This window comes from Chiloscyllium punctatum, chromosome 8 (genome assembly GCF_047496795.1).
Source record: "Chiloscyllium punctatum isolate Juve2018m chromosome 8, sChiPun1.3, whole genome shotgun sequence".
Classification (NCBI taxonomy): Eukaryota; Metazoa; Chordata; class Chondrichthyes; order Orectolobiformes; family Hemiscylliidae; genus Chiloscyllium; species Chiloscyllium punctatum.
Genome location: NC_092746.1, coordinates 80,956,836 through 80,973,207, shown reverse-complemented (window position 1 = coordinate 80,973,207; position 16,372 = coordinate 80,956,836). Strand labels below are relative to the sequence as shown.

At 42.3% G+C, this 16,372-nt stretch overlaps 1 protein-coding gene across 1 annotated transcript in view; it reads right to left on the bottom strand.

The window, feature by feature from the left end:
• Positions 1-16,372, bottom strand: part of LOC140480282 (MAM and LDL-receptor class A domain-containing protein 1-like) — a 404,689-nt gene that overhangs the window by 179,552 nt on the left and 208,765 nt on the right. Inside the window, exon 27 of the mRNA XM_072574989.1 lies at positions 10,799-10,956. Within this exon, the coding sequence (XP_072431090.1) occupies positions 10,799-10,956 (158 nt within the window). The remainder of the gene's footprint in view (positions 1-10,798; positions 10,957-16,372) is intronic.

Genomic DNA, 16,372 nt, shown 5'->3' with positions numbered 1-16,372 from the left:
ATACTGAGGAAGGAGGAGATAAATGGACAGGTGTTACACCTTCTGCAGTTGCAGGGGAAGGTGCCATGGGGCTGTGAGAGGTGGTGATGGGAATGAAGAAAAAGTTGAACTGGGTGACCCAGAGGAATCAGTCCCGTCGAAGGCAAACAAGGGAGGGGAGGGGAACATGCATCTTCTGGTGGCTTCTCACTGGAGGTAGCGGAAATGGCTGTAAATGATCCTCTGGGTGTGGATGCTGGTGAGCTGGTAGATAAAGACAAGGAGAGCCCTATTGCTGTTACAGGAGGGCAGAGGCGGTGTGAGGGTTTAGATTAGATTACTTACAGTGTGAAAACAGGCCCTTCGGCCCAACAAGTCCACACTGACCCGCCGAAGCACAACCCACCCAGACCCATTCCCCTACATTTAGCTCTTCACCTAACACTACGGGCAATTTAGCATGGCCAATTCACCTAACCTGCACATTTTTTTGGATTGTGGGAGGAGATCCACGCAGACATGGGGAGAATGTGCAAACTCCACACAGAGAGTCGCCAGAGGCGGGAATTGAACCCGGGTCTCTGGCACGGTGAGGCAGCAGTGCTAACCACTGTGCCACCGTGCCACCCACTGTGGGACATGGGTCAGACCCAGTTGAAATCACTGTCAACAATGGTGCTGGGAAATCCTCGATTGATGAAGAAGGTGGACATTTTGGAACCTCCCTTGTCAAGGTTAGCATCAATGGAACAGATGCAACTGTGACAGAAGAATTGGGAGAATGGAATAGAGTCTTTCCAGGAAGCAGGGTTTGAGGATTCAAAGTAACTGTGGAAGTCAGGAGGTTCATAGTAGATATTGGTGGCCAGTCTATCCCCAGAAATGGAAACAGCGATGTCAAGGAAGAAAAGGGAGGAGTCAGAGGTGGATCAGGTGAAAGTGAGGGTGGGGTGGAAATTGGAAGCAAAATTATTATTTTTTCCAATTCTGGAGAAGAGAGAGAAGTATCACTGATGATACCATCAAAATATTGGAGAAAGAGTTGTGGGTGGGGGCCGGATTAGTACTTGAACAAGGAATGTTCCATGTACCCCACGAAGAGACAGGCAGAATAGGGGCCCATGTGGGTACCCATGGCCACCCCTCTGATCTGAAGAAAAGGTAAGGATGGTACATCTCTTTTCCTAAAGGGAATTAGTGAACCAGATGGGGTTTTATGAGAATTAACAATGGTTGCATGATTGCCATTGAGTAATTTTTAAATTGCAGAATTTTACGGATCTCACACTTCACCATTGGGCCATAATGGGTTTCAACCTCATGTCCCCAGAATATTAATCTAGGTCGCTGGACATTGAAACTGCAGCGCCAACACCCATCACCAGGATAATAATCTTGATTAAATTATTTATTGAGATAAAGCACATTAAAAATCTGCAAAATCATATCTTTTGAAATTGCATTAACAAATACATAACAATACCATATAAATACTCAGAACACAAGTTTCAAACTATTAATAATACTTACTTGCTCTGACTATGACGACAAAAAATAGAGTCACAGAATTTTATAACAAAGAAAGAAATTCTTCCAGCCATTTTGTCTGTGTCAGTCATCTAGCTCTTAGCCACTCTAATTCTATTTTCCAGCACTTGGCCTTGTTTGCTATGGTGTTTCAAATGTTCCAAGTGCTGAAAGTTTGTGTTGGTTGCTGGCTGTAGCACCCTTTCACACAGTGAGTTCCAGATACCCACCACTCTGTGGGTAAAAATATTTTTCCTTTGGTCCTTTCTAAAACTCTCTGCTTATTGCTCTAAATCTATTGCCTTGGCTATTGGGGTGGCACAGTGGCATAGTGGTTAGCACTGCTGCCTTACATTGCCAGGAACCTGGGTTCAATTCCAAACCTGGGCAACTGACTGTGTGGAGTTTGCACATTCTCCCTGTATCTGCGTGGGCTTGCTTCAGTTTCTTCCTGCAGTACAAAGATGCGCATGCTATATGGATTAACTGCACTAAAAATACCACCATTAGGTGGATTAGCCATCTTAAAAAACCCATGTGGGGGTTATAGGGATGGGTGACAGTCAGTGTTGACCTGATGGGCCATATGGCCTCTTTCAGCACTATAGGTATTCTATGATTATTGACACCTACCAAGGGAAAAAGTTTCCTCCTATCTATGCCACTCCTAATTATGTACATCTCAACCACTTCTCTCCTCAAGCTTCTCTGCTCTAAGAAGATAAATCTAGTCGATCCAGTCCAGGCAACTTCTTGTGTATCTCTTTTGTACCCTCTCTAGCCCAGTCACAACCTTCTTACAATATAATGGACAGAACTGCACACAGTACTCCAGCTGTGGCCTAACTAATGTCTAATCCATCTTCTCATAACCTCCCTGCTGGTGTATTAAGTGCCTCACTTGATAAAGACAAGGATCCCATAGTCACATTATTGACCTGTCCTGCTGCCTTCGAAGATCTATGGATATGCACATGTATTAGAAACATATATTGGAAATATATTCAGTGCCATATGGAAAAGCCTCATGAGCTCGAGTTACCTTATATTGGGAGATGTCTGAATTTCTGACCAACACTCTGGAAACTCTTTAACAAAAACAAGTTACGCGTCTTGTGGCTAAGGGTTAAATACAGAAATACCTTCAACTGTTAAACCAGATCCATGGAGATAAGTTGAGCACAACCTGAAATTTTGTTTGCTTACAGGAGCAAGAAGATTTTCTGGTACTCAATCAATATAAATATTGACTACATAGTATTTTTTAGTCCTGTGCCATTGTTTCAGTAACCTCATATTGATTTCTCTACATTGTTCACTGTTTTCGTGACTTGAAAAGGTGGAAATTACTCATCAAATTACAGAGATATACAGCACAGAAACAGACCCTTCTGTCCAACTTGTCCATGCTGACCATATAATCAAGTCCCATTCATCAGCACTTGACCCATATCCCTCTAAACCCTTTCTATTCATATAAACATCCAGATGCCTTTCAAATGCTGTAATTGTACCAACGTCAACCACTTCCTCAGGCAGGTAATTCCATACATGTACCACCCTCTGCATGAAAAAGTTGCCCCTTAGTTCCTTTTTATGTCTTTCCTCTCTCACCCTAAACATATGCCCTCTAGTTCTGTAATCCCCCACCCCAGGGAAAAGACATTGTCTGTTTATCTTATCTCATGATTTTATAATCCTCTATAAGGTCATCTCTCAGTATCAGACATTCCAGGGAAATCAGCCCTAGCCTATTCAGCCTCTCCCCATAGCTCAAATCTTCCATCCCTGGCAACATCCTTCTAAATCTTTTCTGGACCCTTTCAAGTTTCACAACATCCTTCCAATAGGAAGGAGACCAGAATTGCACACAATATTCCAAAAGTGGCCTAAGCAATGTCCTGTACAGCCACAACATGACCTCCCAACTTCTATACTCAGTGCTCTGACCAATAAAGGAAAGCATATCAAATACCTTCTTCACTATCCCATCGACCTGTGACTCTACTTTCAAGAAAGTATGAACCTGCACTCCAAGGTCTCTTTGTTCAGCAACACTCCGTAGGACCTTACCATTAAGTGTATAAGTTCTGCTAAGATTTGCTTTCCCAAAATGCAGCACCCCACATTTTCCAAACTAAACTCCATCTGCCACTCCTCAGCCCCATTGACCCATCTGATCAAGATCCCATTGTAATTTGAGGTAACTTTCTTTGCTATCCACTACACCTCGAAAACGTATTAACTATACCTGTAATGTTCATATTCAAATCATTTACATAAATGACGAAAAGTAGTGGACCCAGCACCAATCCTTGTGGCATTCCACTGGTCTCAGGCCTCCAGCCTGAAAAGCAACCCTCCACCACCACCCTCTGTCTTCTACCTTCAAACCTGTTCTGTATCCAAATGGCTAGTTCTCCCTGCATTCCATGAGATCTAACCTCGTTAATTAGTCTACAATTAGGAAACTTGTTGAAAGTTACTAAAGTCCATATAGACCATGTCTACTTCTCTGCCTCCATCAATCCTCTTTGTTACTTCTTTAAAAAACTCAATCAAGTTTGTGAGACATGATTTCCCACGCACAAAGCCATGTTGACTATCCCTAATCAGTCCTTGCCTTTCCAAATACATGTAAATCCTGTCCCTCAGGGTTCCCTCCAACAACTTGCACATCACCAATGTTAGTCTCACCGGTCTATAGTTCTCTGTCTTTTCCTTACCACCTTTCTTAAACAGTGGCACCACGTTAGCCAACCTCCAGTCTTCCAGCACCTCACCTGTGACTATCAATGATACAAATATCTCAGCAAGGGGCCCAGCAATCACTTCCCTAGCTTCCCACAGAGTTATAGGGTACATTTGATTGGGTCCTGGGGATTATCCCCTTTTATGCATTTCAAGACATCCAGCACCTCCTCCTCTGTAATATGGACATTTTTCAAGATGTCACCATCTATTTCCCCACATTGTATACCTTCTTTGTCCTTCTCCACAGTAAACACTGATGCAAAATACTTGTTTAGTATCTCTCCCATCTCCTGCGACTCCACACAAAGACCGCCTTGCTGATTTTTGAGGGACCCTATTCTCTCCCTAGTTACCCTTTTGTCCTTAATGTATTTATAAAAACCCTATGGATTCTGCTTAACCCTATTTGCCTAAGCTATCTCATGTCCCCTTTTTTGCCCTCCTGATTTCACACTTAAGTACACTCCCATTGCCTTTATAATCTTATAAGGATTCACTCGATCTTAACCAAATCCTCAATTTCTTTAATCATCCAGCATTCCCTATATTACCAACCTTTCCTTTCACCCTGACAGGAATAAACTATCTCTGGACTCTCATTATCTCATTTCTGAAGGCTTCCCATTTTCCAGTCGTCTCTTTACCTGCGAACATCTGCTCCCAATCAGCTTTTGAAAGTTCTTGCCTAATTACCGTCAAAATTAGTCTTCCTCTAATTTATAGCTTCAACTTTAAAATCTGGTCTATCCTTTTCCATCGCTATTTTGAAACTAGTAGATTATGGCTGCTGGCCCCAAAGTGCTCCCCCACTGACACCACAGTCACCTGCCCTGCCTTATTTCCCAAGAGTAGGCCAAGGTTTGCACCTTCTCTAGTAGGTACATCCACATACTGAAACAGAAAATATTCTTGTACACACTTAACAAATTCCTCTCCATCTAAATCCTTAACACTATTGCAGTCCCAGTCTATGTTTGGGCAGTTAAAATCCCCTGAAAATGTGTTGCTGGAAAAAGCGCAGCAGGTCAGACAGCATCCAAGGAGCAGGAAAATCGACGTTTCGGGCATGAGCCCTTCTTCAGGAATTTCTGAAGAAGGGCTCATGCCCGAAACATCAATTCTCATGCTCCTTGGATGCTGTCTGACCTGCTGCGCTTTTCCCAGCAACACATTTTCAGCTCTGATCTCCAGCATCTGCAGTCCTCACTTTCTCCAGTTAAAATCCCCTACCATAACCACCCTATTATTCTTACAGATAACTGTAGTGTTAGTTATGATGTAATTAAACAATTCATGGAGGTATCAATACATTTGGTTGATTGTAACCTTGTGGCCACTACTGTAAAATCCAAAGTAATTATAAAAGGTTACAACATAGCTTAACGATTCATACTAAACTAAGTTAGGAACCTTCCCTAACACCAGCTAGATTTAATTTCTCTCATCCTAGGGTCCTCAGTGACAAGGTGTAATGACGTTTTAACAGAGTTGAGCCAAAGCATTGGGATGTCCTCAAATAAGATAAACACAAAATAAATATATCCTCATTCAGTGTTGTCAAAATATCTTTAGAAAAGATGTGTTAAATCTTCCTGAAACAAATCTAAATCTCCAGTACATTTTCAGAGAAAATTCAGCTCACTGTAATTCACTATTTCATCATTAGAACTCATAATTTTATGTCAATTTTATAGACCCTGCTATATCCATGTGCACTGCAGCCCATACTGGCTTCTGTGACCATTAATATCCAGACCAGATAACTCACAGACATATGTTCCATGAAATCAAAATATTGAAGATTAGAGTTCCTAAAACTGAAGACCAACTTTAAGCACAATTTGAAAGAGATATTTTCCACGTTCAGTGCCTAATCAGTGAACACTAAATGGAACTGTTGGCCACTATTCAAAAGATGGGCCCCGGAAATATTTTCACAGGCCTAGGACACACAAGTGTATTTCTTTTGGGCCAACATAAACAGCCAGGCCTTCAGCCAGTATATGCAGGTTTGGCTGTTCCCACCTCCTGAACTGACCTACTCGGGTTTGCACAGCACATGAACAAGGTCCTGACCTATCCAATTGTGAGCAATTCTGTGGAAGCCCATTTTTTTCATGGAACTAATATGAATCTCAATGTCAATGGAGTCATTGCTTCACCTGCATTGTATATATCTCATCATCATGAAACAAGATGGATTCCCACACTTAATTTAACTCATAAACTGCCATCATTTGGAGAAGAAAATCTGTATCACATCTTGTTTATTAAGTGCCCAGTCTAATACTGTTGATTCTTAACTGCCTTTTAAAATCATCAAGCAAGCCATTCAGTTGTGGCATAATATTGCAAACGTGGATTTCAATGGTCCATATCACTTTCTCAGGATGACTAGGGAAATGCAACAAATGCCATGTTTCCAGGGATACCCACATCCAAATATGAATTTAAAAAACCCTGCATTTCTTAGTCAATAATTTGCTCCATTTTACCAGGATTGTATTGTGATGTTTCAGCTTCCTAGGTGACATTGTACAGTATCAATTAATATTGCAGAGTTTCACAAAAGAATTGCACTCTTCATTTCCACTTTCAGGTAAGTTTTACCTAATAAAGTGACATTCAATAATTAGAATAAATAATACTTCACAGCATTAATGAACACTTATCCATTGAAATAAAAAGCAATAAATGAAACAATGTTTAATTAAAAAGAAAGCCCAGTTGTTGATGAAATGTAGAGACGAGAAAAGGAAAAAAGAACTAGAAGAATAATTATATCAGGTCATTATTGGCTCATTGTCAATAAATCATATTAAATGAAATCATTACATATATACATTTAAAATTCTTTAATAATTTTTGCAAGAATCCACAAGCTTGGAGGATTTGAGCAGTTGAAGTCTCCATGTACTTAAATAGATTTTTTGAAGAGATGATTTTGCTGTTTTGCGTTTTCAGTTGACTTAGACTCATAGAGTCATAGAGATGTACAGCATGGAAACAGACCCTTCGGTCCAACCCGTCCATGCCGACCAGATATCCCAACCCAATCTAGTCCCACCTGCCAGCACCTGGCCCATATCCCTCCAAACCCTTCCTATTCATATACCCATCCAAATGCCTCTTAAATGTTGCAATTGTACCAGCCTCTACCAGATCTTCTGGCAGCTCATTCCATACACGTACCACCCTCTGTGTGAAAACGTTGCCCCTTTGGTCTCTTTTATATCTTTCCCCTCTCACCCTAAACCTATGCCCTCTAGTTCTGGACTCCCCGACCCCAGGGAAAAGACTTTGTCTATTTATCCTATCCATGCCCCTCATAATTTTGTAAAGTAATTGGAGCATTCAATTGTTCACTTGTTCAGTGTTTGATTATGTGCATCTGTTTACATTTTGTTCTACATGTAGTTACAGAGAGAAAGGATGAGTAAAGACCATAAGATGCAGGAACAGAAATATACCATTGGCTTGAGTCTGCTCCGTCATTCAATGAAATCAATCTTCTTCATGCAGAGGATAGTGTGTGTATGGAATGAGCTGCCAGAGGAAGTACTAGAGGAGAGTACAATTACAACATTTAAAATGGATTTGGATGGGTTTATGAATAGGAAGAATTTAGGGGGATTGAGCCAAATGCTGGCAAATCGGACAAAGTCAAAATGGGATGTCTGGTTGACATGGTCAAACGTGTTGGATTGGAAGGACTGTTTCTGTGCTGTCTGACGCTATGACTCTATGTCTGACCTAATAATCCTCAACTTCACTTTCCTGCCATTTCTTACTGATCAAAAATCAGCCGATAATATTCTGAACAAACCTGTCTGAACAATCCTCTGCAGTACTCTCTGAGAGAGAAAAAAATCCTCCATAGCTCTGTTTTAAATTGGTGACTCATACTCTGAGATTATGCCCTCTGGTCTTAGACTCTCCCACAAGGAGAAATAACCTGTCAGCATCTACCCTGTCAAACCCACTAAGAAACTTTTATGGTTCAATATGGATTGCCTCTCATTCTTCTAAATGCCAATGTGTTTAAACCAAAGCAATGAGCTGCAAATTGGAGAGCAAAATTTTAAACTATTAAATAAAATTGCAGTTCAGCTAAAGGAGCGGTTGTTTCAACTATTGGTTACAACGAGAAGGTGGTTTCCAAGAGAGTGAGTGTGAAGACAGCTTTCAAGAGACAGGATGAGACTACATCTGAGAGGGAGTGAGGCAGCTACCGAGAGGGAGTGTGGCATTGACTGAGAGGGAGTGAGGCAGTGACTGGGAGGGAGTGAGGCAGTGACTGGGAGGGAGTGAGGCAGCTACTGAGAGGGAGTAAGGTAACGACTGAGGGGGAGTAAGGTAACGACTGAGGGGGAGTGTGGCAATGACTGAGAGGGAGTGTGGCAGTGACTGAGAGGGAGTGAGGCAGTGACTGAGAGGGAGTAAGGTAACGACTGAGGGGGAGTGTGGCAGTGACTTGAGAGGGAGTGAGGTGGTGACTGAAATTGAGGAAAGTAATGACTGAGAGGGAGTGAGGTAGTGACTGAGATGGACTGAGGCAATGACTGAGATGGAGTAAGGTAACAACTGAGAGGGAGTGAGGCAGTGACTGAGAGGGAGTGACTGGGAGGGAGTGAGGCAGCTACTGAGTGGTAGTGAGGCAGTGACTGAGAGGGAGTGAGGGAGTGACTGGGAGGGAGTGAGGCAGCTACTGAGAGGGAGTGAGGCAGTGACTGAGAGGGAGTAAGGTAACGACAGAGAAGGAGTGAGGCAGTGACTGAGAGGGAGTGAGGCAATTACTGAGAGGGAGTGAGTAATGACTGAGAGGGAGTGTGGCAGTGACTGAGAGGGAGTGAGGCAGTGACTGAGAGCGACTGAGGCAATTACTGAGAGGGAGTGAGGTAATGACTGAGAGGGAGTGAGGCAACTACTGAGAGGGGATAAGGTAACGACTGAGATGGACTGAGGCAGTGACTGAAATTGAGGAAGGTAGTGACTGGGAGGGAGTGAGGTATTGACTGAGATTGACTGAGGCAGTGACTGAGATGGAGTAAGGTAACAACTGAGAGGGAGTGAGGCAGTGACTGAGAGGGAGTGAGGTAATGACTGAGAGGGAGTGAGGCAGCTACTGAGAGGGAGTGAGGCAGCTACTGAGAGGGGATAAGGTAACAACTGAGATGGACTGAGGCAGTGACTGAAATTGAGGAAGGTAGTGACTGGGAGGGAGTGAGGTAGTGACTGAGATGGACTGAGGCAATGACTGAGATGGAGTAAGGTAACAACTGAGAGGGAGTGAGGCAGTGACTGAGAGGGAGTGAGGTAATGACTGAGAGGGAGTGAGGCAGCTACTGAGAGGGGATAAGGTAACGACTGAGATGGACTGAGGCAGTGACTGAGATGGAGTAAGGTAACAACTGAGAGGGAGTGAGGTAGTGACGAGAGGGAGTAAGGCAGTGACTGAGAGGGAGTAAGGTAATGATTGAGAGGGAGTGAGGCAGTGACTGAGAGGGAGTGAGGCAGTGACGAGAGGAAGTGAGGCAGTGACAAGAGGGAGTAAGGCAGTGACTGAGAGGGAGTAAGGTAATGATTGAGAGGGAGTGAGGAAGGGACGAGAGGGAGTGAAACAGTGACTAAGATGGAGTGAGGCAGTGACTGAGATGGAGCAAGGTAGCAACTGAGAGGGAGTGAGGCAATGACTGAGATGGACTAAGGTAACGACTGAGAGGGAGTGTGGCAATGACTGCGAGGGAGTAAGGTAGCAACTGAGAGGGAGTGAGACAGTGACTGAGAGGAAGTAGGGCGATGACTGAGGAAATGAGGCATTGACTGAGAGAATTAATTCTGAAATGGTGATCAGGAGAGAGTAGGATGGAGTGATGGAAAAGGAGTGAGGCAGTAACGTGGAGAAGTACTGAGGCTGTGATCATGGGAGGGAGTGAGATGGTGATTGAGAAACTGAATTGGGCAACAGGAGAGCAGCAATTAGGATAGAAAGGGAGTGGACTGGAGTAGAGGATGAATGTTGGCTGTCAATAGCCTTTGATTTTAATATGGAAACAGGATATCAACTCCTATATTTCACAGCTTTACACTCAGATAATTTTGTTTTTAAATCTTACTTGGAGCAGTCTCTGTAAGCTCTGGAGCCGACAGTGTTTAGGATAGCCAATTTTACAGTGGGGCCTTAAACATGTGTAAGGATTCTTAATGAAGATATGGAGAGCCTGCTTCTTGAAACCCGGCTGCCGCGTTTCTTTGAGTTTTTAAATGTGAGGGCAGTGCACTTGCAGAATGAAATTAGTTCCATATTTCATATTGGATGCTTAGAAAACTCCTTATTCCTTCATAAACGAGGAGGCCTCTTTGGAATTCTGACTGCTGACATGGCAATGAACTGCAAATTGTACTGAGAGGACTGGCAATTGCAGGTTGAAATAAAACATTATTCGGTGCAAAGCTCACTATAATTCAACAATTTGAAGGGTATTTATCAAATTCTTACATCAGCAATCACTGTATGTTGCTATGGCCAAGGTCTTACCTTAATAAGAATTCTTATAAGACCTGTAGCTTTTTGTGACAGATAATACCAGAATGACAGTTTGCACTTGGCACTTGATTCCTTCCATATTGAACTTCTCAGATGGGCTTTGTCACCTTTCAAACCTCCCGGTCTAGCTTCAAGATACATGAAGTGACCTGCCAAGAAGGTATTTTTAACAACAGAAGAATGTTAGGATTTGCTGGTCAGTAAAAGTAAAATATCACAACTCCATTGCCTTCCAGTAACATCACTGTGATACCTAACACAAAAACTTCAATGCAGTTTTACAACTCACTTTTTTGCCCCTTCTCCATTTTTGTCATCTTTTGACACAATTTAAAATTTCTAGACCCAAAAGACACCTGGGAGAATAAAAGTGAAATACTGCTGGAAATCTGAAATAAAAGCCGAAAGTACTGGGAAATTGAAGCATTTCTGGCAGGGTCTTTGGAGACAGAAACAGAGTTAACATTTCAAGACCATTTTGACTCCGATTTAGAGTATGGTTCCTGAAGGCAGTGAGAAAACTAAACTCAGATTTCCATAAGATGGAACTTTAACTATCACATTTTTATACCTGGTGAGTGAGAATGCCTGTTGAACACTCAAACCAAAGTTTTACCTTGCTGCAGTAATGAATAAACCAACTTCTATTTTGCACCTAATTTTAGTAACTTAGTTAAGTGTAAGGAACTTTCTTTCATTTATTCAGGATATGTAGGTATTGCTGGTTTGGCCAGCACTTATTACTTAAGAGTAATTGTCTTTAAGAAGGTAATGGTGAGCTGACATCTCTAACTGTTGCAATCCTTGCGGCATAAGCATACCCACAGTGCTGTTAGAGTGAGAGCCTCAGGATTTTGTCCCAGTGACACTGAAGAAATGTTGAGATATATTCAAGTGAGGATAATGGGTAGTTTGAAGGAGGAGCTTTCAAGTTCCCATGTGCCAGCTGCCCTCATCCTTCTAGGTGATTGAAGTGGTGTGTTTGGAAGGTGTTGGCAATGAAATGAGGTATCTTCTCAGTGGTACATGCTGTTGCCTTTATTAATTGGTGGTGTGGAAGTGAAGTGAACGATAAAGGAACTACCAAATAAAACACTGGATCCTAGGAATGCAACATTAATTTCCCATATCTGAGAATCTGTATCACACAAAAAAGAACAAGTAAAAATTATGGATGAGAAAATCTGACCATTTAACTCATTGAACCAGTTTCTAGCAATAATGATGAAAAAGTCAGTGTAAATCAATATACTGTCGCAATTGTGTTAAGCTCCATCCTCAGTATAAACGTTACAAACCTCACAGGGTTACTCAGGATGTCATACCATTTAAGTCTGTGTGTCATTTGAAACAAATGATTACTTTTGTAACACTTTCATATAAGGGCTTTGGGGTGTGTTGCTGAACAAAGAGACATGGGAGTGCAGATATGTAGTTCCTTGAAAGAGTCGCATGTAGGGTGGTGAAGAAGGCATTTGGCACACATGTCTTCATTGGCTAGAACATTAAGTATAGGAAGTGGGATGTTTGATGTGGTTGCACAAGACATTGATGAGGCCATTTTTGGAATACAGTGTTCAGTTCTCATCTCCCTGCTGCAGGAAAGATGTTGTTAAATGTGAAAGGGTTCAGAAAGGATAGTCAAGGATGTTGCCAGGATTGGAGAGTTTGAGCTATGGAGAGAAGCTGAAGAGGCTGGGGCTGTTTTCCACTGGACTGTCAGAGGTGGAAGACTGACCTTAGAGAGGTTGAAAAATTCATGAGGGGCATGGATAGGGTGAATAATCAAGGTCTTTTTCTCAGGTGGGAGAGTCCAAAGCTAGAGGGTATAGGTTTAAGGTGAGAGGGGATAGATTTAAAGGCAACCTAAAGGTCAACTTTTTCATGCAGAGGGCAGTGCATGTATGGAATGAGCTGCCAGAGAAAGTGGTAGAGGGTGGTACAATTAAACATTTAGAAGGCATCTTGAGTTACATGAGTAAGAAGGGGTTAAATGAATATGGGCTGAAAGCTGACAACTGGAACTAGATCAACTTAGGATATTTGGGCGCCATAGACAAGTTGGACCGAAGGATCTGTTTCCGTTCTGTACATCGCTATGACACTATGACTTTGGCCCAATCGGTCCATACTGACTATAATCCCAAACTAAACTAGCCACACCTGCCACCTCCTGGTCCATTTCCCTCCAAACCTTTCCTATTCATGTACTTATCGAAAGTGTCTTTTAAATGTTGTAACTGTGACTGCATCCGTCACTTCCTGGGGAAGTTCATTCCACACAAGAAAATTTGCCCCTCATCTCGTTTTTTAAATCTCTCTTCCCTCATCTTAAAAATATGCCCATTAGTCTTGAAATTCCCCCATCCTATCCTAGAATAGAAAGAATGATCTGCTGAAAGAGTCAGAGGAGTTCGGGTCCAAATTAAAACTCAGAACCTCAAAACTAGACATGAATTAGCATAGTCTGGAACAATTATACATGGGGCTTAATGAGTGGTAAAGATTTGCTTCCTGGGGCACTGGCAGTATTGGGGAAGGAGAGTGCTGTTCAAATGCGATGAACTCAAATTCATCTGGGTTAGGAGGAGTGTCCCAATGTAACTAGGGGCATGAGATATGCATAAGTATAGAGGGACCATTGGAAATGGTGGTACTGGTGTGATATAATGGGGGTGTGAGGGACAAATGGCGATGGAAGAAGATGAAGGTTAAGTTTAGGGGACAAAGAAATGATATGGAGAGTTGGGTGAGCTCCCTGATTGCTGACTTCCCAGCAGCCTGCCTTAGCATTCCCACTTCTCTGACTCTGTTCAGGGCAGTGGAGGGAGGGTTTCCAAGTCAATCCTTACCCACTCATATCTCTAGGAGTCAGGTTTGGGTTGGCAAAGCCAGAAACAGCCCCATTCATGCCTTCCTAATCCTTATGTACCCTAGACAAAGGATCAGCTCTCCCTGTCTTTGTCTATGTGCTTATACACTGAGGCAGACAGTAATTTAAAAATTCTTTCCATCACCGTAGCAAACATGGAATGCACATCCTTTCAAAGCAACCAGCACCACTATGGTTCAAACAACATAAAATGTACTGGCAAATTTATTCTTATCATTTGCATAACATTATAGAATTACCCGCTGTTTTTGAATGGAGGCATTGTTGATCTGCTTTCATGCCTGGAGGAAAATCCTAGAGTTACATTGGATAATGGGAAGTTGGTAACAAAGATCACAAATAATTTGCTGGCACATTCACTTGGAATTAAGCCAAGAAGTCAACATAACAGCAGCCACACATCTTGCCCATTTTAAAGGGATGTTCCTGGTAAGGCATGCTGCCCATCAAAATCATCACTTGGAATTCAGGCACACAATTGTCTGCACCAAAAGCAGTTAACTGGCTTAACTTTAAACTTACGTTTTGTGTTTTTTATATTGAAATAGAGAACCATTTAGCTATTTCAAAAAGCGATCACATAACAGTGATTAAATAATTGAAAAATGTATCCTGTATTAGTAGCGCACTCATTATAGAACTTCCTTGGAGCTGGTCTTCATTATTACACCCTGAGCATTGGCTATGTTGTGATTTTATTGGATGCACTCTTGACATTGACATCAATGCTGTATTAGTACTACTGCACCACATGGCTGCAATTGTCTGTAGTTCGACTACTTCATTAATGAAAAGGATGTGATTACTTTCATAATGCTGCAATCACTATAAAAACTGTTCCTGGTTGTGATTTTATGTGGTCATTAAAAAGGAACTACCAGACACTTTTCAAATGGCTTTCAATGCTTTTTGTTTCCCTTCATAAATCATCCTGTTCTTTGGCCAAATAACAGAACAATGTTTAGCATAAAAAATAAACAAGGGAGGAGGAACGTAGAAGCCTTATTTGTGGTTTTTGGCTCAAACATATTACATTTTATTAATTGGATATAAGATAATAGTGAAAAAGCTGCCATATCCAATGTGTTGTCCTTGACATTGCTGCTAAACTGCAAGTATTGTGCATTGTTGAAATTTCCACAGATTGCCTGCTACAAGTAAATACATTAACAGGGTGATGCCACAAATACAGAAATCTTCTGTCTTTTGCACAGATCACCATGGCAAAAACTTGTTTCCTTCAATTATCTTGAAACTTTTAATTGCAGTAGAAAAAAATGTTTAATAATGGAAAAAGACTCAAAGTCTCCTTCAACAATTTATACACATAGCTGTATCACCATTAAAGTTTTCAGAGGAAAATATGGACCTTTGTCAACATAGGAGAGTGATGAAGGCATTTGGTATGCTTTCTTTTATTCGTCAGAGTATTGAGTACAGGAGTTGGGAGGTCATGTTGTGGCTGTACAGGACATTGGTTAGGCCACTGTTGGAATATTGCGTGCAATTCTGGTCTCCTTCCTATCGGGAAGATGCTGTGAAACTTGAAAGGGTTCAGAAAAGATTTACAAAGATGTTTCCAGGGTTGGAGGATTTGAGGTACAGGGAGAGGTTGAACAGGCTGGGGCTGTTTTCCGTGGTGTGTTGGAGGCTAAGGGGTGACCTTATAGAGGTTTACAAAATCATGAGGGTCATGGATAGGATAAATAGACAAAGTCTTTTCCCTGGGGTCGGGGAGTCCAGAAATGGAAGGCATAGTTTTAGGGTGAGAGGGGAAAGATATAAAAGAGCCCTAAGGGGCAACTTTTTCACACAGAGGGTGGTACATGTATGGAATGAGATGCCAGAGGATGTGGTGGAGGCTAGTACAATTGCAACATTTAAGAGGCATTTGGATGGGTATATGAATAGGAAAGATTTGGAGGGATATGGACCGGGTACTGGCAGATGGGACTAGATTGGGTTGGGATATCTGGTCGGCATGGACAGTTTGGACCAAAGGGTCTGTTTCCGTGCTGTACTTCTCTATGACTCTATGACTCTAACTGTTAGTGCACACAAACTTGTGTGCTGAACACTGAGATTATCCATGGAGCAGTAATGGCAGAGAATTGCTGCAGCAGGCTGCACACCAATTCTGTCCACTGAGGTGTCAGCAGTGCATGCACAGCTGAGCCCACTGAGGGTGCATGAGAGCAGGGAGCTGTGGAGGTGGGGGCTGGAGGGATGGTGTGAGATAATGGTGAACTAGGTCTCTTCTGCCCATGGAGCAGGGAGCTTGGGGTCACTGTTGATGGCTGGAATCTGTGGAACCTGGATGAGGTGTTGGCGATGGCCAGCAGCAGGAGACAGAGGGGAGCAGGAGTTGCATCCACTCTGGCCTGTGATTTACCATTGACCCCCACTTCTCCTTGGTAGAGCCTTCCTTGGCATTGAGGTGAGGCAGGGTGAAGGTTGTAAGGAGACAACACTGAGCAAGGGGAAATTGTTTCCTTTTGGAGTAATCATATTGAAGTTGTGGCACTGAAACTTAAAACAATAAAATAAAGACATTCAGTAATCAGGTAGGAGACGAATTCCTTATACATTCCGGCAATTTTAAGTTCTTTGTGAAGAGACTGGGACTCTTAAAATCGCCACAGTACATCTCCAATTCAAATTACAGGATGCTT